Source organism: Atta cephalotes (genome assembly GCF_000143395.1).
Source record: "Atta cephalotes unplaced genomic scaffold scaffold00001, whole genome shotgun sequence".
In the NCBI taxonomy this organism is placed as follows: Eukaryota; Metazoa; Arthropoda; class Insecta; order Hymenoptera; family Formicidae; genus Atta; species Atta cephalotes.
In genome coordinates, this window is record NW_012130065.1 from 13,811,104 (window position 1) to 13,833,782 (window position 22,679).

The following is a 22,679-nucleotide window of genomic DNA, read 5'->3' on the forward strand; positions in this document are numbered from 1 at the left end:
AGCATCTTACATTACTTAAGACGGTCTTGAAATAAAAATCGACTGAATATCAGCTCTATTTTCAAGCGCTATAAATGGCTATCCAATCGGATGCCTCTTCTTAAGATTATATATGAGAGAAATGATCGACTGTCATCAAATCAATTCGAACAGAATATGTATAAAGTAAAAAAAAGATTGTATAAATTAAAATTTAAAATAGGCAAGTAAAATTTCACACTGTATGTTTCTAAAAATTTTATTTGTTTACTGAGTGAGTGAATGAGTGAGAGAATGAGTAGGTGTATGAGAATGAAGCGAGGACGAAATGGAAGGAGCAGGGTAAGTATGATACTTTATACGATGTAAAACTTACGAAGAAAAATTTTTTTCAGGAACAAAAAATCATAATCCGTAATTACACCTTTATAAATTTATAAATGTTAAAAATGGTTTCTAGAGGAGAAAAAAAATAACAACGTACAACTTCGGGTTTCGTATTATCAATAATGTGACTCAAACTTGTATACATACAAATAGTCACAGAATTGAGTTTATACAAATCCAAAGTTCTTTGATTTAATAGCGAGAAGTAGCTTATGTCGTAAGACATGACGGGAACTGTACAGTGGAACGTATAATCGAGAGATACATGTGTTTGCAGTTGGTAGATGCGCGTCGTCCGCCGGCCGAATTGTCACGGTCGGCATCGGTTGGAATCCGTCTTCGCTTGCTGGTAACGCCGGAGAACCAGTCCAGAAATATACCTGCGATAGAGGTATATATTTTGTAAGTGTTAATTAATAATCAAGATAGAATTGTCAGCTCACAAAAAGTTCACATAATTTTTAATTAAGAGTAAGAAAATTTGCTACAATTCTTACCAAGTCCTGTCTTTCTACGTGCGACATCTTTTCAACGATGGACCATAACCAGCGTTTAAATTTAACTAATCTTTCCGTCGATTCGCCAGACTCATCGTTAAATGATGTATATGATATTAGAACCGATACGTTGATGTCGCCGACTCCGTTCAGAAGGAGTCTCAAGTCTTCTGACGTTAAACCATCAAGCGCCCCTTCAGGAAGGACATCAAAAACTCCCTCACGCATAGAATGCAAAGCTTTTTCTTGAACTTTGATCATACGAACTTCTGCATATTTCCGTACATAATCATATACGTTGCTTGCAGTCACTTCCATGTCGCGGCCGTTATGCACAAGTTCAATTGAGCCACCTCCTTCTTCAGGACATAAATCGATACTGAAATGCAGAATAATGTTAGATATTTAAATTATATATATAATTATATATATAATTATATATATAAAATTTGGAGAAAGAATTAAAATCCTCAAATATATTGAAAATGAAGTATTTTGAAGGAAAATGTTTTATATATCACAGTTTCTTATAGTAGTAATACATACAAAATAAATATAATATACATATAAATATATACGTATATAACATTTATTTTATAAACAATGCTTTTAATGTAATATTTTTGGCGAATTTTTTTTAAACGGAACCATAATTTTCTATAATTCAATTTTCATTTTCGCTCATTTTATATGTAAAAATTTTTTTAGCACCGCATTTTCTCACATTGGAAAAGTAGTTGCCAATAAGAAAATGCACTACTAAAAAGATGATAAAAAATTTTGAAAAATTTCTTGAAGCTCTATGAGAAGAAAATAAACAATTTTTGTCTCTTGAATTTCTGTAAAGTTGATAATACTTGCGTAAAAAATTATTGAAAATCAATATTTGGTGATTTTTAGTAATTGATATTTTGTTAATTATTGCAAAAATTGCAAAATGGTAGAGGACTTTTAGATTCAGTTTAGACTCAGGTTTTTTATCTCTGCAAGAATTTTTATCGTTACTTATCAAACACCTTGTATAAAAGTATTATAGTTATAAAAATAAGGAATACAAGAATTATTATTATTATTATTATTATTATATTTCCTATATTTAAGAAAATTTGTAATTGTATAAGTGTGTGACATACAACCCGCATAACTGCAACTGGGCAACTACAGACTTTTAAAAAATGCGATTAGAATTATTTTTATTTATATTACAATCGATTTTGTTTTCATCACTTTATGTATAAAATATTCAGACGAGAGATATTTATGGTCAAATTGAAGGCGAAGGTGATTTTATTTCAAGAAAAAGAATAAAGAATGATTTTCTTCTATTTATATTATTTTATTACTATATTTGAAATGTATAGAATTAATAATATAAAATATTGTGTTATTAAACATAATTTGTTTAAGACATACCCAAAAATTTCGCATGCCTTGTATTTTACCACAATTCTGTAACTTATAAGGAAGCAAACTGCTATTTTTTGAGTTTTCCTCTTCCTGAATACTTTGTTCTACAAATTAAATCTAAAGTAAAACTTTATTAGAAAGATTTATTATCAAACGGAAACAACATTACACTCTAATTTTAATGTTATTTATATTGTTACCATTTCATAATAAATTATTTTAATGACTTATTTTGGATTTAATTTGTAGAGCAGAGTATGCTAAGAAAAACTTCAAGATCAGAAAATAGCAAATTGAAATCATAAAATTGTGACCAAACACGAAGCTCGAAAATTTTCAGGCTTGTCTTCAATGACAGAAATTCCTTTTTAATAAATTTTGTATTATAAATTAATTTTCTGCATGTCAAATATAATAGTAAATCATCTAAATTTTATTGTAGGAAAAGGAATAAATGAACACACCTAGAAGTGTGTCCATTTATTTCTTTTCCTACAATAAATTTTCAAATTTTTCTTCTAATTCACATAAACCTTCTGTCCTCCCTTAAAATAAAATAAATTCACCAAGAAATAAATATTTGTGACGAGATATTTCATATTTTGAAATATCTTAAATTAAAATATAAAATATCTCATAAATTTTTTAAAAATAAACAAAGTTATATGAACTAGTTAACTGCTGAAGTTTAATAATTCTTGTGGAATATATACAAAAACGAAATAAATGATTCAATCTATCACTAAGATCCAATTGCATCAACGTTACTTTGATTTTAAGTGAGACTTAAAATTTTCTGTTTCTTTTTCGCTTTAAAACGAGACAGAGAGAATTTTAAGTTTCGCTTAAAGTCAAAATAACATTGGTGCAACCAGGCTTGAAAAATAAGTCATTTGTATTTGGACGTTCGAGAGGATGTTAACAATCGTTATTTTTTACGTATATAAAGTTCCAGTCGTATCATTAATTTGTAGTTATAAAATTATGGATTGTTATTTGGTTTTATTAACTAATTGCAACTTATAGCATTTTCTCTTGACTGCATTATTGCTCACTAGTGCAACATTCAGACAGTGTTTCCTTGGCTATCCATGTTTCCTTGGCTATTGGTAAGCGAATTCATTCGGTGTTTCCGTGACTACAGTGTAGTGCAAATTTTATGCACGAAGTGGGATTTGGCTACATCGTATCAAAGCGACAGTGTAGAATCAGTGTGATATTTAAAATTTGAAAATGGAAGTCAAGTGGGAACAGGGTTTTAGCATAATAATGATGTAATATATACCATGGTGTGCATTCTTACATTATATTGAGGACAACTACATTGTCCAATGACTAAACGCTTTATAGAACTGCATTGGTTTAATCTGAAGAAAGAATTACTATTAATCAGAACACGTCTATTAACAGAACACTTTTTGTTAACAATTTTATATTCTTAATTCCAAATTTATGTTAAATTTGTTTGAATATACAGTGTACCGATTATCGAATAATTTAATTGTTCTGTTAGGAATCTGATCATTATTTATTTTTCAACACTGAAAATGAGCGTGACGTTTTTGTTTTTGTATATATTCCACAAGAATCATTAAACTTCAACAATTAATTTAACAATTAGTTTTTTATTAGCTCGTATAGCTCTTCTTTTATTTTTGTCTTATTTAACTGTGACTGTATTATTGTATTTCATAAATTGTTTTTCAATTTTACTTTAACACTTTTATATATTGAATAATGAAAAAAAATCGATAAAAAAATTCATTTAACTTTGTTTAAAAAACAGGACTTGCTTTCAGATTCATCAACATTATATAATTTCATATGTCAGGAACTTATAATAAGACAAGTTTGTTCCTATTCTTACAATTTATATATGCATGCACATACGCATACAAAATAGGTATACCTTATACTTATGAACATATATACGTGAATATCTTAAGAAAAATATTTAAAAAGAGATAAACACGAAGCAAGTGAAAAGTTATACCTGAATGTAAGATCCAATGCGGAAAACAAGCTGTTACTGTCTTTCGTTTCAGCATCGATAACCAATTGTCGCAAGCTTTCGTAAATAACAGAATCGAAAAATGCAAGATCATGGAAACGTATAGGCCTTCCTAGGATATATTTGATTACATGGCGATTCAAAAATAATGGACAAAGCTCATTTTGTAAGAGGCACAGTCCTATAAGTCTGAGAAAAATACAAGTAGGTTTTGATTTTTACTAAGAAGTATACATGTATTACATAGAAAAATATACCATCACTGAAACATTTTAAACCCACCTGCCTACGTTCCTGAACGCATTCATCCGTTCATAGCTACCTCTGCCTTGCCTTGGCGTATAAAAGCCACGTTTACCAGGGGAATAAAAGAGCGGAGCATTGTCCTCCGTATCATCCAGAATACTATTTTCCATTTTCTTCTTACTTGCCGCGCATCGTTCGGTTAAGCTGAATACATCGAGATCCAGCATTTCGCTGGTCAAATCTTGAGTATGAGTATGAATCAAGTCAAATGCTTCTTCCACTCTCTGTCGGAGAGCTTCTTCCGAAGCCAACAATAGCAATAACTGGGATGATGACAGTTCCAGCAACATGCCAGTTATTTTTTCAGCCAACGCTGGTCGTATAGCGTGCACCTGTAGTAAGCAAGCAGTAATTATATATACAATACAAAAGAAACAATGTCAAAAATAAATGAATTTACATTTTACTTTTCGCAAAATAAATGTAAATTTGACAAATGTCATACGAAACCTTGGGATACAATCTTTCGCCAAGTTGTTGCTGATTCGTAGTTAAGTGATCATTATTCGGATGGTTTATCGGTAAAGGATGAGTACTAGACGAGCTACCAGGTGTCGAACTATTATTTCCTTCGATCGTATTCGAAGGATGGAAGGAACGGGCATCGAAGGATAAAGCGCGACGCGTCTCGCGACATTTTCCGGAAGAGCGCGTATTCTGAAATGAAACAATATCCATATGACGAGAATCAATCAGTGACTAATCTCACATCGACTCGACATGTAACATACCTGTCGTCTAAGATCACGGTCACGATCTCTGCTTTTCAGTTTCTGCATAACATTGTATTGTGTATATTTCGATTCTATTTGTGCTGCTTCGAGATTCGGGAGTTTTTCATTTGCGAGCAATGCCTAAAAATAAATATATAAATATAATTGATTTCGCAATCAAACCAACCTGATTAATTCCATATTTTGGACTTATTACGGACTTCGGCGATCGCTGTGTAAAAGCTTCGGGTAACGCCAGCTCCTTCGCCAGGTTCATCCTTGAAAAAGACTTTAACTCGACTTACTGCCAAAGGAGGAGTATTCGAAGAAGCTCTTCTATTATATATATTGTACTGCGCATTTAATTCTTTCATTGTCTGTACTAGCAACTGTGTTCTATCTCTTTCCACCTGTTGGCCAATTGCATAATTTACTCATTTTTTGTACTTGAAGCTTATACATTTGGACAGTTACAATATTATTCTTTAGATGAATTGTTCGTTACTTTTTGTTGTTACACACTACCTTTATAGTAATATCTTTTTGTTGTGAATTTCTAAGTTTTTCCATATCTCTGCGAAATTTAGCCTCCTTCACGGGAAATCCTCCTAATTCAGATACCACGGATCCAGCTTCTAAACCTACATCTTCCATAAAGACTCGTCCAAACAAGTCTAATGATAATCGCCATCGTCCTAGCAAAATATTATGAGAAATATTCGTTCCGATCGATGATACTGTTCTGACGGATTCTACTGGACTCGTTTCAACAGTTTCATGAGCGGATATCTCGTGGCTCGTGGCAACTGGGTCAACTTCCTCAGATACATTTTGGCTTTCGACGGTTGGAACAACTAATATCTCTGGCGCCCCAATTTTATTCGTGTTTGATTCCTTCAGAGAATAAATCGCGGAGCGATAAATATTAAATATTGATACTCATTTGCTCAACATACATAGTATAGTATCGTGACGCTTACCGACATTGTTCCAGCTCTAACTATAACGCTTCTATTATTTTTGCATATATCTTTGCCTTTGGTGCTAATTGCTGTATCACCTTGATTATTTGTAGATACTATAATTGGTGCTCTATCAATGATTTGTTCCGTTACGAGAGATGAGTGACCTTCGTTAGCATGAGTAGATAATTTTAATTTCTCCTGAAACACGAATTAATAATTCATATAATTTCTTAACATATCGCTGGTGAAAAATTGCAACAACTCATGTAAGAATGCTTTAATATTATTATTAAAAAATATATTACCGCGTATTTGATGGAACTCGAATTTAGGTCTCCTACAGAAATAGAATTTCTTCTCGAGTCTATGTTAGAATTCGGTCCTTGCACAACTTGACTGAACGTTGGAGTTACCGTGCTATTTTGACTGTCCATACCACGCGCAGAGAGACCTAATCTCGTTGGCAAACCTTCCAAAGGATTCTGACTAGATCCACCTACATTAGAACAAGTTGGTTGTCTTGGAATACCAAATAGATCTTCACGTCTTGAGTGTGGCTGCAATAAATGTGGCTGATCAGCTAACGGCAACGCTTCACTCATTACGGTATCAAACGGATCTAGAGGCGGGCAACCAAGGCATAAGGTAGAATCTGATCTCTGCAGAAAAGGATGTTTTCTCCCTTTAGGGGCTGAATTGCTATGATTTCCAGATCCACATATAGGTACTTGAAGTAAATCCGGATAATCTACAGAATCAGTTTCCATAGCAGTTGGTGCTGGCGAATTATATTCCTCACCTTCATCATTGTCGTTCTCATCCTAATAAAATTCAATGGAATTACATAGAGTATAATTTTCGTTATTTTCAGTACTCAAAAAAGAACTTTGTTGCTAATCATTGAATGTCGCATTATAAAAAAAATGTTTATAGCATCAAAATAGAAATTCATATTAAATATTTACATATACCGATTTCAATTTCTACTTAAATGTCGTGTTTACAAAAAAGTAAAGCGCATATTCGAAACTGATCAAATTCCACAAACCTGGTCATTCCAACTGGAATAACTGGACGATTCCTTCTGAGTCTCGCTTCTGGAGGCGAGTGGTTCTGAAAGAGAACGCATATAATATACGAGTGCATCGAACACATAAGCGACATGTCTTAAAGCAGAAACATCCAACACTGGCAAGCTATCTCTATGCTCGCTATTGTGGGCACGCATTAAAGACAGACAATATGATAAGAATTCACGTCTCGCCGAGTGCGCATCGCCACCTGAAAACAGATTACGAAATTCCTTTTTATAATTCTTTGATAGGACTTTGAAAGAACTATATAATAGAACTAAAGAATGATGTAAAATAGACCAATTCATCTTAAAAAATATATAACATAAATTATATATGTAATCTTATAGATTTTGAGTCGCTGAATATGATGATGCCGAATAATTGATAAAATTTGATTTGTTTAAAGTCTTAGTATTATTTATTTGTCTAAAATCCAGTGTATGGACCAGCACTTAATATAATGTGGCGATATAGTATAGAACATGTCAACAAAAATTTCTTGAGCACTCATATGTTGATGACAGAAATTAAAAATATAAATTTATAAGTAATATTGTCATTGATATGTTACCTACAAGTTACTTTTATTTATATAAATGATAATGTTTACAATATTATTCGACGGAATGTCATCAAATATATATCATCAAATGTACTCTGCAATTTCTTGAATTTAATTTTGATACATTCGATGATATATGTTTTTGACAAAGTTTTAATCTGGATGAAGCTTAGAAAAAGACAGGTTTACATGATACAAAAAAAAAAAAAGAGAGAGAGAGAAATTTGCGGATTTATTTCAGGGAAAAAATAAATGTATTAGATATAGATGTATTTTTCCATTTACACGTTAATTATTATTATATTTGAGATATAGAACATTAATTTATAATACAAAACTTATTAAAAATATAAAAGTTTTCTATAAATGGGTGTCATTAAAAATAGATTCGAAAATTTCAAGTGTGTTTTGCCACGATTTCATGACTTTTTTTTTTTAAACAATCTGCTATTTTTTATCTAGTTTTCATCAGGACATTATTTTACACAAAAATTTAAAATAGACCATTAAAAAAAGAGTGATTACAAAATGACAACAAAAATTAAATTTCAATTTTCGTATAAAAATTGTAATAAAAACGTTATAGTTTTGTGAATAACATTTTTCTAATAATTTTTTTAAGTTAAAGTGGAGTGATATTTGAGCTCGTTTTAGGCTAAATCTATAATACAACATGTCTTGAGAAAAAATTAGAGCAGAAAATAAACTGTTTTTTCGAAGAACTGAATCATGACAAAATTTGAAATTTTCGAGTCTGTCTTTAAAGACACAGGATATTTTCACACTTTTTTAGTAAATTTCTTATTATAAATTAATTTTTTCTACATCTCAAACATAGTAATAACTAATATTTAAACAAAGAATGTATTTCCTGAAATAAATTTGCAATTTTCATCTTTAGTTTGACTATATAAATCTCTTGTTCTATCAATAATAGAATTACATATTCTAGAATACAAAAGCATGATGTGATATTCAATAAAAAAATAAAAATAAGATTTTTTAAAGTATAATAAAAACTTGAATATAAACCTTCGCGTTCTCTGTTGCTCCTTGGAGGTTCGCCAACGCCTGCAAAACCAACGGTGAGTCGTGTTGAAGCTTGAGGAGTGGAGATATTTGAGCTCGTCGTAGCAATACCACCACGAGGATTTCGACTTGTATTTCCTTGTAGAGTCAGTGAAAGAGCGGCTGTATTTAGTAGACCACTAAAATTACCTCCTGACAAAGATGGAGTGTTATTAAGAGGGTGTTCTGGGTGAGTCGGGTCTGCGCTACGCGTCAGAGATACTCCGAATCTTAGTTGCGCTTCCGTAGCATCCATCACCGTAAGCAACCAGTCCCACGTAGGCTTTAAATGCGCTTCTAAATATGACTGCGACAGAACACAATTCGTTTTATGAATAACAATAATTCAAACCAAAAAAAATTAAGAGGGCATATATAGGCATTTGCATACTTGCAAATTTAGAGCGTCCTGAAAAGTAATTTCCATCAAACGTGGTAAGGCAGGCGCTAAATTCTTATAATCTTGCATCATGACCAATAAATCGGCAATCTGTCGAATGACAATTCCGAAGGCTCGTGCCAGGCAACTGGCGGTGGTCCCCATAGTTATGGGTTCTTGCGCGGTTGCGACAGCCGACGTGGCAGTAGTACGTCTCAAAGATGCGGGGTCAATAAATACTAGATTGCTTCCGCCCGTCACTCGCAATCCCGCTGTACGCGTATTCGATTCGCGATTACGTATTGCCCACTGCATGTACACGGGCGCGAGATTGTTACGATGCAAATGACCGGAGGTTCCACTAAAACAAAAAAACGATGTTATAATCTCCGAATATTTTATATATTTTAATGCAATTTTGAAATAAATAGAGCAACGCAAACAATATAATCTGTATTATAGATAATTAAATTAAATAAAAGAAAGGGATTCCAAAACTATATTCTTTTTTTCATAATTGAAAGTAGTGTGTGTGTGTGTGTGTGTGTGTGTGTGTGTGTGTGTGTGTGTGTGTGTGTGTGTGTGTGCGCGCGCGCGCGCGCGCGCGTATGTGTGTGTAAAAGAGAAACTTAAGATAATATAAGGAAAGCTGACTATAGTATAGTAATAGCAGAAGAGTATAGTAACGAGTACTATACTCTTCTGCTATTAGTCTATTTTTTCTGTCATCCTAATTTTTTAAAATAAAATAAAAACTCATAAGTCACACGAGAGTATATGTAAATATACGTAGATGATATATTTATTGTTGTTAACTAATTGTTTGACATTTCGCATTATAAAAAAAAATCAAAAATATAATTTTTTTAAAAAGCAGATTTTAAATTTAAAAAATTTTTTTAATTATCCTGATTACCAATAAATTCTATGGAAATTGCTAATTTTTTAGATTTTTCTAATAAAAAAATTTTTTTCCAATTAAATCCTATATCTAAAAAATAAGAAGCGAATATTTCCTTCGATTTTTTATTAGTTTTTTACATTACATCGATGATATAATGGAGAAAAGAAAAATATAAATAGAACTAAGATAATGACATAATTATAATTAAGAAAAGATTGAAAACAGTTTACCTCCTGCGTTCTAATTGTTCATCACCAATTTGAAATTCCTCATTATCTTGCTCATCCGTTTCCCCCGCTTCACTCTCATCGTCCTCCTGTTGGCTCGATTCTCCTGATTCGTCCTCGGGAAACAGTAATATCGATCCCATTCCACCATCGGATCCCGCAGTCGCACCCGTTTGCACACTACGTTGCGCCGACGCTGCATCTTGATTACTATGATTATCATCCGAATCGGATTCAGTTTCCGCTTCGGCTAAGAGATCCAATTCCGTGTCTGATTCACCGTCTCCCGCTTGTTCTTCACCAACACCACCGGCGTTCGAATCAACCTCACCGAGTGGCTGATTGGTAGCAGTTCCAGAAACCCCAGATTCCTCGTGTTCGCTCATATCACCATCCATATCCATAGGAACTTCTATTTGTCATGTATTTTATGCGATTAAAAACATGTATTGTTACGTACAAATTAGAAAAACTTCTTCATACCTTCTCCACCTTCTGCTTCATCTACAGCAGAAACATCTCCTCTTGAAATACTAATATTATTGTTTCCTTGTTGCGTTTGTAGCGCTGCATCCAACGTCTGTGAACTGACGCCACTGTGAGGTATCAGTGGCTCTATAGAAAATAGTTCCTCTGATCCATTAATCACTTCGATGGCAGAACTCGTTAACGTAAAGGGTGCGGTTGGACGTGCTACGCCCAATCTGACTGGTGCTATCAATGAATCTGCTGTCTCACATAATTCTTCTACAGCTAATTTGATTAGCGCTTGGAAAACTTTTCGACACTTCATTAAAGGTTGCGAAGCCTGACTTGTGCTGGAAAAATGCAAAAAATAAAAATCTCTTTCTCAATCTTAATAAAGATATTATCATGATTCATTCAATTAATTCATGAATATATTGTTCAAAGAACAATGCTAATCACGTAGGCTTTATTTTACAATATTTTTCTTGTTAATCATCAAGGAAATAAAATTTTTCGGATTTTCGATTTTTTTTCATTAAGGAATAATGTTGTACAATCAACTAAAAAACGGAAGCATTAATCCCAAAATATAATCAAGAGATAATGAAGCACCTCGTATATAGCTAAACACATGAATACATGTAATTTTTTTTACCTTCGCCTTTTTGTCGTATTCGGTGCCATTTCTATAGTAAAGATGACAAATATGCGCGCAACGGATCTTACGAATCGACGTGCTACATTATTCGCTTCCTCTTGTCGTCCAGGCACAGTCTCATCTTGTAATTCTCTGATCAAAGTGGTAAGTAATGTATCGAGCATCTATAAATATTGTACAAAATTTGTTAGTGTATAATCTACATAAAGAAAAAATTGTGTATATGCATTACTAAAAATTGTGTATATGCATCTACCATATTTCACTTACTTCGGCACTACATTTAACAAGTAAGGAATGCGTAAATTTATCTAGTAACGCGGTACCACTCTGCCGACATAACTGCCCTTGATCACCAAATAATTGATCGGTACCATTCTCAGAAACGCCTGACATGATCATACATTGAACAGCTGGCCAATCATTCAATAATCTTTCGAGTGCCTTTCGACTAAATCGAGGAGGTTCCAAATCATGATCTGGCATGTCCGACTCTGCGCCTAAACCTATAACAAAAATTATGCAATTTTAGTTTCATTATGTCAATTTATATGAATATAAATTAGCCTTAAATCGATTATTATTGTTATTTGAATACATAAATATAACAATCTAAAAAATAGAGTTAGAAAAATTACTTTATAAAAATAACTCATTACTATTATTTGTTTCTAATTAAAAAAGTAACTTATTACTGTTACTTAAAAACTAATGAGTTATTACAATTTCTGTTACTTTCTCACCAAATTTTGATAATCTTTTTTTTTTAGACTGATAATCCAATCTATGTGGATCCAGTCTATGTGATAAAATGCTAATTGATCAGTTCAGCACAAAATCTATAATAGTTATAATTAATATGATCAAACATAACACTTTTTTTTTTAAACTCGCACTTTACACATATGTTGTATAAGTAATAATAAAAATAACAATTATATTTGTTATCCAAAAAATTAACTGCGTGAACTTTACAAAAAAAAAAAAAAAAATGTAAAGTCGCTATTGAAGAGATAATTATAATGAATTACAAATAACGCGTTATTTCCCAATTCTGGTAAAACAAAATTTATTATTTATATTATAAAACAAAGATATATAACAAAATAAAAATTCTCTAAAGTAAAGTTTTAAACTTGTATAATTAAAATATAAAGACTGTAGAGTGTATACCGTCTGAAGTAGGTGCTTTACGACTAGCTGAAGTTGATCGTTGTCTAGGTGCTGATCTAAATTGACGTTGTTCGACTAATTGTCTTCCAACTGTTTGTACCAGGAATAATAAGATACTTTCACCTCTGAACAAGACATATATAAGATACATATTATTGGAACAAAAATAAGTCTTCTTCTTACATACTTATGAATATTTATGCATAATTGTATAATTTACCGTGAATTAATTTTCGTGGCGAGATCGGTGCTATTTACAAGACGACATAGCAAATCATATCTCGCACCTTGATGACCAGCAATAAGAGCACGACATTTACATTTTTCCCAACAATCACAGTATGCTGTAGGTGAGGTTCTTTTGAGCTTACAATCATGACCTCTATGACAAACACGAGCGCATTCAGTGCAGCAACACAAAGATCCCGTTAAACCGCATGTTCTACATTCGAAAATATCCTTAAAATAAAAATAATTAATTTAATAAAAAGATTTCTACATATAAATCTACATTCTTACACACATAAATATATATATTCAATACTTGATTAATATGCTCTGCTCCAGTCCACGTGAAACTACATGTGTCATTGCAACAAGTAACAAACAATGGAGATAGATCTGGACTGGCATCAGCTGGCAGTATCATAACTGAAGTATCTTTAGCATCTTTGCCAACTCTTTGTATAGTATCCAATAAAATAAGAGCTGCATGATACGCACGAACTGATACGGCGAGCATGAGTGGTGTTTGTCCTTGACCATCCCTTTTTACATGTAAAAAAATACAAAAATTAACATAAAAGAAAATGTTAAAGAAGATTAATGCATAAATATATTTGTTCTTGCTTTTTAGAATTATATCCGAATTTTAATCATACTTTGCTGTTAGTAATTCCCTTAAGTGCGGTATCAAAATATTATTTTCGCACATGTATTTCAATATATACAGTGCATTATGTCGCCTTTCAACGGAATCTATAATGTATGTATTATTAGATGTAGCTCCAACGCCTGAAATAATAATAAAAAGAACAATTATTTGTATTACACGCACGCATAAAAATGAAATTTAAGTTTAGAAACAGGACGGCTTATATGAATACATAACTAATAAATAAAAGAGAAGCACTTATAATAAAATTAGAATATATATATAATACATCTATATATTTTTTAAATCAAATTTCAAATATACATAGTGCGTCAAAATCCAGACAAATTGAACATTTTCTTTAAACAAAATGTTTTTAATGAAAAACATTTTGTTTAATTAAATATTACAAAAAATCTTTTTACATGACACTTAGAGAATCCCTGTAGAGCACAATTATTCGATATATCCCCCATTAGCTTGAATGATGGCCTCTATTTTCGGTCTAAAGCGTTCGCACGCATGCTGTAATGTAGCACTATCCATGCCGATGAATGCTGCCTCAATAGCGGTCCTTAATGACGTCATATTGAAATGTCTTGTTTGTGACTCTTTCAACTACCCTCCATATGTAGTAGTCCAAGGGATTTAAATCTGGGCTGTTGAGAAGCCAGAATTCTTTAGACCAAAACATATCGACGTTGTCTGAAATCCAATTTTGAATCATGACTCGTATGAGTCGATGCACCGTCCTGCTGAAAAACATATGACCTTCCGGACGCCACAATTTTCATCCACAGTTTCACCACATTTATCAGAACGCGCAACGATTGCCCTGGGTCATCCGAAATCAGCTTGAGCCCTTTCAACAACTACGGGGGATCCTCGTGATGCGTTCTTTCGAGACTCTTCCTCGCTGGCATACTGGAACCTTCGTTGGACTGTTCTAAAGCCGTATATTTTGCTACAACATCGGCATAAACGGTTGAGCAAACGGTCTTGGGTATCCAAAGAAATCCGAATTATTTCCGTTACTGAGTGCCCAGCGCGAAGACCTTCGATGATCGCGGCCTTCGATAATCTTCGATTATACTCCGCAGATTATATAGTTCCTTATAGATTCTTAGTTTTAACATCGTGGCCATTTTGAGAATATGACTGTTTACTAGAAGCATCAGGCTTTCTCGGACGCCAACAACAACTTCTGGCGGAGGCACAAATATAGCGGAAAATTAAAATTTAAAATTTAAATTGAAATTTGTCCGGATTTTGGTGACGCACCCTGTATAACTACATTGATTGAAATCAAATTGCTACTTTAAAAAATATAGGCAAACATAAAGAGGTATTACTTACCAGACTTCATCATAGATATACTAGCAGCACCTATGCTTAATAAACTATCCTCTTCTCCTGATGTATTATCAAATGCTTCTGGTGGCCAACTTAATGTCGGAATTGGCTCTTCAATAGGTGCGGAAGTTCCATCTACTGTATTTGATACTAACTCACGTTCAATAACTATAATAAAAAAACAAATTAAATATAAAAATCAATGAAATACACATGAGAGTAGTTCAAATATGAATAAAACATATTTCGTGTAAGTGCAAATCTTATATCAAGTAACAGATGGAGGTGATCTTCTCATAAACTTCTATACATTACACTATGGTGTAATAAGATAAGGTAAAATATTATGCATAATGGCGATAGTAAATCTAATAGACATTAGAAACAATTAATCAAATTGTGTAAGTAATAAAAGAATATAAAGAATGAGATCGTCTCTCGTGAGTAGATAGAGCAGACTGAACTGAGTCCTTTACCATTTTGCAATTTTCGCAATACTTTAGGAGATATTAATTTCTAAATATCACTGAATAAGTCTATTGACGCAGACTACCATCAAATATATCCCGGTAAATTTCCCATCAGTCGCGATAAATTTTCAACGAGTTGAAATTCTGAATTTATCACCTTATAGCTTATCAATCAGCGTTCAGATTTTTCATTTTGTTTATGCTATAACTTTGAAATAGATAGAAGAGTATATACTACAGTCTATATGATCAGATTGACCTTTCTTTTGCGGCATTGTGCAATGGGAGGCGACAATTATATATTACTTATTTCTATACTATTCCTATTGCTGTTGCCTAACATTTTAGTTGTTTCTAGCAGTTTAGTGTAATATATAAAACGTAAAAGTGTAATATATATATAAAACTCTGTGCTTCCATTTCAGTGTAAATACATCACTCGGTATAAAATGTCTACCAATGCTAATTGTATTTACATAAAAAGAGTTTCATTCATATTTGAATTCTCGTTTGAATTCTCTACATTAAAATATTATCTTTTTTAAAATATCTACTCATATTATAAAATCATAATGAATACTGTACTGAATACGTTACCTTGTTCAGTTTCTTTATTAGAAGTTGGTGAGCACATGTTGACACAAGCGTGAAGTATATTTCGATTTCCATCGCAACGTTCCTTCAATATCATTTGAATTTGTAAATTTGCACTTGAATGTGTCAAGTTGTTCTCTACAAAATAGAAAAATATAATACGCATATGTATTTTTGTGAAATTTTCTATACACAATATGTAAAAAAAACTTATATTTATATGTTTGTTATACTTACTTAGATCTTGTTCCAAATTACAAAATACCTGCTTCACACTCTCATAATCACATCGCAATATACGCGGCATAAGCAAAAGATTGTCGAATGCTAATGCAATAACTGCAACCTGATTCTTTAAATTGGTTGAATTGGAACAACTGGGAATGGGAATAGTTGCTGCACCAATACAATTTATGGGAGTTAGATCCAACCAATTTGGATCGCGTATAGCGTCAGCGCAATCTTTCGCGATTGGATAAATGGTATTATTACCATCTCGTAAAATCATAGAACATTCAATATTCTAAAAATACAAAAAAAAAACATCGTCTTCAAAAACTTATATATATTTTATTTGTAGATGCGATTAAAACATACCTCTCCTGCGCTTGTAAGATTGATATTTTGAGGTTGCAATCCCAAAAATGATGAAATATCAGATGGAATATAACAATCTTGAACATATCTTCCTGTACTTAGATTATATACGACATAACTTAATTTATTTCCACTTTTTAATATAGCATGAACACCTGTAAATAAATATCCTTTATTGATTAATAATACATATTTTTCATTAATTAAGAATTTACTTTTATCTTAAATAACAATCTATACTAAAATGTGAAGACTATCATATTCTTCAAAAAAAAAAAAAATACGACCTTGTCCGTCTGTAGATATAGTTAATAAACTATCATTTGAACCCTCCACTATATTGACTCTTCTAGGCGTTCTTTGAAAACAGTCCGGAGCTCGTGGATTCAATGATGATTTAATTACCTATAAATATGTAAATTATACTTCAAATATTGGTTGTCCGGAAAGTTCGTGCCGATGTTGAAGAAAAATTGAAACGCAGAAGATTGAAATTTTAGTATACATTTATTAAATTATATAGGTTAGTCGGCACGAACTTTCCGGACAACCCAATATTTAGTGATATATTATACGTAATAAATATGCAATGATCATTACCTGCAGTTCATCTTTACGTAAAAGTCTACAATCCGCCAATAATTTCATTGGTTCTTCTGTTGTAAGATCTTTAAAATCTGAAGTAGTAACATCTTTCTCTTTAATTTCTTTTTCCTTCTCTTTTGAATCTTTTGAGAAGAATTTCACTGCGACGTAGCAACCATCAACTTTTATAACTTTCCCTGTTAATAAGAAACAATAAAATTTTAGTCTTACATAATATATATTCCTATTCTTCTCAGCTTATTCTAATATATTTTATTAATCACAAATAAATGAGATCGTACCAATAGGTACAGTTTTGACATCTTCAACAAAAACAACATCTTTTAATTGCCAATCCTCTTCGTCCTTTCTATCAGATTCTCCTTCACTTCGAGGTGCCATACGTTTTTGTCGTTCTAAAATTATATTTCGTAAAGATTTTTATTACTATAATACATCAAGCTAAATACTTTAATACAGCTTTTTCTTGTAACATTTAAATAACTAATATATATATATATATATATATATATTACTATGACTTGTTGTAATGCTGCCAGTATCACTACAAGTACTCGAAGCTGGAGATGGTGGAGGAGGCATATCAAGCCTATCAGCCGTTTCTTTGTGATTCGGTTTGTTTACAACTCCTGTACTTCCATTTCCGTTAGACTCGCGTTTATCAGTGTTTGCGTTAGATACGTGTGTACCAGCAGGCAATATTTTAAATCTACAAGTAGCATCCACATTCCATGCTGCTGATAGCAATTGTCCCACTTTTGGTACACCGTTAGCTATCGTGAATCCTTAAAAATAAATTATATACATTCAAAGTTGAACAATTATTTCAGATTATGTGTGTTTAAGTTAGTTTATAAGTTATACAAGATCCTAATGTCTTACCAATAGCTCCCGGCTGATAAACTGGACTATTTTTCATGCACACGTGCGTTCCATAACTGATATCACTTGATAAGACCGTAGATGGTCTATGCTTACGTGATTTAGCTTTATATTTTTCCCACAATTTTTTACGTTGTGCAAACGGTAAAACACCCCTAAAAGATGTAGATATTGAAAAATCTTGTCTGTTTTACATATATATAATATATATAAATTAAACTTAAAACAGTTCATACCACCAATATAACGTTCCACTTTCGAGTCTTGCAACAGTATATAAAGCACAAGTGTGAAGTGATACAATTCTGTCTAATGTAAATTCAGTAAAAGCTTGCGCTGGATGTTCAAGGCGGGAAGCAACATGTCCTAAAAGTTCATCGAGCCAAGTCGCTACCTTTCCACTTTCTGTGCTAACAGAACATCGAATTGCCGTAGCAGATATATTAATTATCTTTTCTGTTATCAATGCTAAAGGAATAGTTTTTGGATGATGTACATTCGGATTCTGTAAAAATTTCAAAAAGTGAAGCATATAATAAAAATATATATATATAATATATATAATTACAATGCTACATTTGCATCAGTACTTCTGTATTTTTATATGGTTCCGATTCTGTCCATTTCCATTGATATAACTGTCCTGATACAGAAACTGCAATTAGTTCACTGTAAAGCGATGCGATTTGTACAAAGCGGGGTACTGGATCGCAACTTCGATCGTGCCACCATTCTAATTCTTCGGCTATCCATAGTGGACTCTGCGAAGCCAATTCCTTTTTTTTGTTATCTGGAATATTAAAATTAAAAACTGCAATCATCTATTCAATAAATGTATTTAATTTCTTTTATAAAATACCTGAATCTTTTTCCCATGAATCTTTAAGAGCAGTTTCCAGCCAACGTCGCGGTCCATAATATTGACGATCTCGCCATCTGCTAAAACTATCACGATCTCGATCTCTTTCATGAGATGAACGCTCGTTTTCTCTATCGTTACCTAAACGACGCGAAGAACTTCCACGACTAAAAATAAAATATCTTCTTAAAAATACACACACATATTTATTACATATTTATTACATATTTATTACATATATTTTATTAAAGAGTAACATATATACATTTTTAAAACTTTGCAGACTTTTAAGTCACTAAATTCAATAAATTTACTTAAACACATCAATTTTTTGAAAGTAAACAATTTTTAGAGTAAACAATTTTCTATTTTGATAATTTTGAGATTATCTATCCATATCATTTCATTGTATTTGACATCTTTACATCACCAAATTTGGCATTTCAAAAATTTCTAATTATTTTAAACTACTTGACTTAGACTCTCTAATTTCGTTTAGAAATTTGCTAAATGATTTATCGAAACTGGATAAACTTTTAAAATATCTTTATTCAAAAATCTAGAGAATGTTCTCAATTATTATTCTACGTTTGTTCAAATCAACATTGATTAAGTATCTTTTACATACAACTTTTATATAACTACTCAAGCAAAGTTTAAAACTATCTCTTTAAAATATATCTGCTTGTCTATCTCTCTTTCTCTTTTTCTGTGTATAATCATTACATGTATATATGTCATAAAGTGTTAACTACAGTAAATATATATATTTATTGAGTTAACACTTTGACAATTGTAACATATGTAAAAAATTGTAAAATTGACAATTGTAAAAAATTAATTACTGTCTTATTCCAGTGTATCCAAATACATCTTCAGAAAACATAGAATCAGCATCAATTATAACTGAATGCTCATTACTAAAGCCACCATCTAATAAAGAAATAAGATCTTCTGGAACGTAACTATCTGCTGCATCTTCTGCATCATCACCTTCTTCGTCTTCTCGTGACAAAAGATTGTTTACTGCTAAATTTACATCTAGATTTGTACGCTGCAATATTAATAGAATTATTTTATTAAATTATGTAATTTTTTGTTATTTTACATTCTTTTTATTTACAACATTAATATTAAACCTGTAATTCTCTGATAATAAGATTGCGACTTTTTCCTTGCAATACAACTTGTGCCTGAGATATTAGATCTTCCGGTACAAATGGTGCTGGTACAGAGGCGATAGGACGAGAATTGCTACCACTTCCTCCACCCATAATAACTCCAGGTGGTCCTATACGACCACCACTTCCACTCCCTCCACTGTTGTTACCTCCACGTATCGCGGAACTGTTACGCATGATTCGCGCACGTGAACGTGACATCCCTGTTCTATTACCACTACTGCTATTTCCATTTCCATTTGGTGCAGAATTAGAGTTTCCAATATGATTTTTATTTGTACTAAAATAATAAAATAGATATTTTCTGATTATTGCATAAACTATCCTTTCATAAGGTGACCCTAACATGGTCAATAATACTGATCAGTATTAACAAATATTATCAATATTGATAGTGTATGGTTAATATTGATGGATTGACATAGAATATTGACAATAATCTGAATTTTGATTCTCAAACATCAATATCGCTTTATTAAGAACCGCATCATAATATCACAATATCATCATAAAAAATATAATGTATATAAAAATATAATGTATATAAAAGTGAAATATATTGTTAATAATATTGATCGTGTAAAGTTATCGTATAAAAATATTAAAAATATTGATGCATACTGTCAGTATGGGTGAGATTTTTAAATTTATCGATTGATTAATCGCTTATTGATTATATTGAAGCAGCTTTATAGAACAAAAATTGTATTTGCACACAATATGATCAATCAATGAATTAGAAAACTCATCCTTACTGATTCAATATTACTGATCAGTATTATTGACTATGTAGAGTCATGTATACATTTGCTCTATTTTCACTCACTTTCTATTAGGTTCATTTTTACTCAAATCCAATCTATCTGGTAGCACTGTAAATGCAACTCTAGCTATTCTATTGTCATCCGTGAGAAAAGCAATATGGCTTGGTCCAACTACAATACGCTTTATTGATGCTTTTAAAGAATTAAAAGCTAATGGTGTTACGAATCCATATCTATTTATTTTATCCGCTATTTCCCTCAATCTAAAACAATATAAAAGCATAAAATACAATATTATTATATTTTAGACGCATAAAATAGATTAAAATAGACAATTATCTTTTTGAAATTAAAGAATATAAAATAAAAATGTTTCTTTCCATTGCTATTGCAAGATAATTTTTTCATTATAGTGGTAACGTATTAAATATATTACAAGTTTGATAACAAGTTTCAACAATGCATTATTTATTCATTATCTCTTAACAAATATATCTTGCATTTTTCTGCAATTATAAGACTTGAAGCGTACATGTAAAAACAAGATTAATTATTGGATACCACATTTTTATAAATTGCCATTAAAATATGGCGAGGATAATGTCAACGAAGACGTACATTTGTTACGCTAATACACGCGAAATAAGAAGAGAAATGGGAATAACGCATACGTAACAAGTCACAACATGTCGTGACATGTTGCAACAGTAATGAACCACTTTGAAATAAGAAAAAAAATAGTATTTTTTCTCGGGTATGATATACAAATTAGAATGCAGTAATGTGTGAGAAACTGATAGCAGATGAAATTTCTCACCTATCATTGAGTTGGTCATCAGTTCCTGGCAAAGGATGCACGACAAGATGAATCGAAGTCATAATGACTTCAAACTCACATGTGTTCGACGTCAGATCGTTCTTTCACTGTACACAAAATTTTACTGAACGACGAAACAATAATTCAGCCATGTTTTTAGTGGAACATCCAGTTACATACCTCAGGCAAACATGGCGTGGTGTTCTCCGCGTTCATAAACGCATCGCTTACATATCTTCTTCTTCTTCCTTTTTTTAGTCTAGGGCCGATTTCGCCAATTTAATCGACGTTTAACTAACCAATCGCATTTGCTGTTTAGTAGAATTGATTGGTCAATTCTAGTAAACAGATAATGTTATTAACTTTAGTAATTCTAGGAGCTTTCCAGCAAGAGTATGATATACAAATTGGACGAGTTCAAGACGGCAAAGCGGCTAGACATGCTTACCGAATGATTGAGTATGATTGGTTTAATCTATAAGCAACAACCAATTATGCTCATTTGCTTGGCAAGCAGGCTAACCGCTTTGTCAACTTTAATAAGCTTATTGACACAAGAGTTATCTTATCCATAGTGGAATTATATAAGGTGAACCATTGCGCATAATGGCAGAGTTTGACCAATCAAAATTGTACTACTTTGCAATGTACTTATTTGCAGAACGAATCATATGAATTTCTGCATCAAATAAATTGATTGGTTGTCAATCAAAAATTGATTGGTTGTCAGATCTCTCCATTACTTTCAACCCACTGCGCATCCGTGAGAATGGTTCATCTTACTATACTTACATTATGATCTTATCCTTGTTCGATAATCAGTACTTTCCATTTGATGATACAAATCGACACAAGATGCAAGTTCCATGATGCAAATATAAATCCTGTTCTACAACAGAGGC

General features: G+C 31.9%; 1 protein-coding gene across 1 annotated transcript; it reads right to left on the reverse strand.

Moving 5' to 3' along the window:
* Positions 1-533: 533 nt before the first annotated feature.
* LOC105627429 (E3 ubiquitin-protein ligase UBR5) lies at positions 534-21,839 on the reverse strand. The gene is made up of 37 exons (XM_012208715.1): positions 21,778-21,839; positions 21,023-21,223; positions 20,155-20,476; positions 19,861-20,069; positions 19,016-19,182; positions 18,747-18,946; positions 18,393-18,661; positions 18,157-18,311; positions 17,790-18,059; positions 17,556-17,669; positions 17,269-17,450; positions 16,956-17,073; positions 16,669-16,823; positions 16,309-16,594; positions 16,075-16,209; positions 15,011-15,175; positions 13,662-13,794; positions 13,325-13,547; positions 13,001-13,239; positions 12,781-12,905; positions 11,878-12,113; positions 11,605-11,771; positions 10,965-11,299; positions 10,485-10,893; positions 9,363-9,711; positions 8,936-9,278; positions 7,314-7,546; positions 6,571-7,086; positions 6,281-6,463; positions 5,823-6,194; positions 5,522-5,710; positions 5,319-5,441; positions 5,038-5,244; positions 4,564-4,919; positions 4,264-4,470; positions 864-1,242; positions 534-746 (listed from the first exon to the last, which is right to left on the reverse strand). The coding sequence occupies exons 1-37, from the start codon at positions 21,837-21,839 to the stop codon at positions 534-536; spliced, it is 8,547 nt and encodes a 2,848-aa protein (XP_012064105.1).
* Positions 21,840-22,679: the final 840 nt, after the last annotated feature.

What these genes read in the sequence shown, in the direction of transcription:
- LOC105627429 (XM_012208715.1), bottom strand. Translation starts at nt 21,839, where the DNA reads ATGACTTCGATTCATCTTGTCGTGCATCCTTTGCCAGGAACTGATGAC. An exon ending in AACCATATAAAAATACAGAA is followed by an intron (nt 18,662 to 18,746) that starts GTACTGATGCAA and finishes AAATTTTTACAG; the next exon opens with AATCCGAATGTACATCATCC. An exon ending in TGTCAAAACTGTACCTATTG is followed by an intron (nt 17,451 to 17,555) that starts GTACGATCTCAT and finishes TCTTATTAACAG; the next exon opens with GGAAAGTTATAAAAGTTGAT.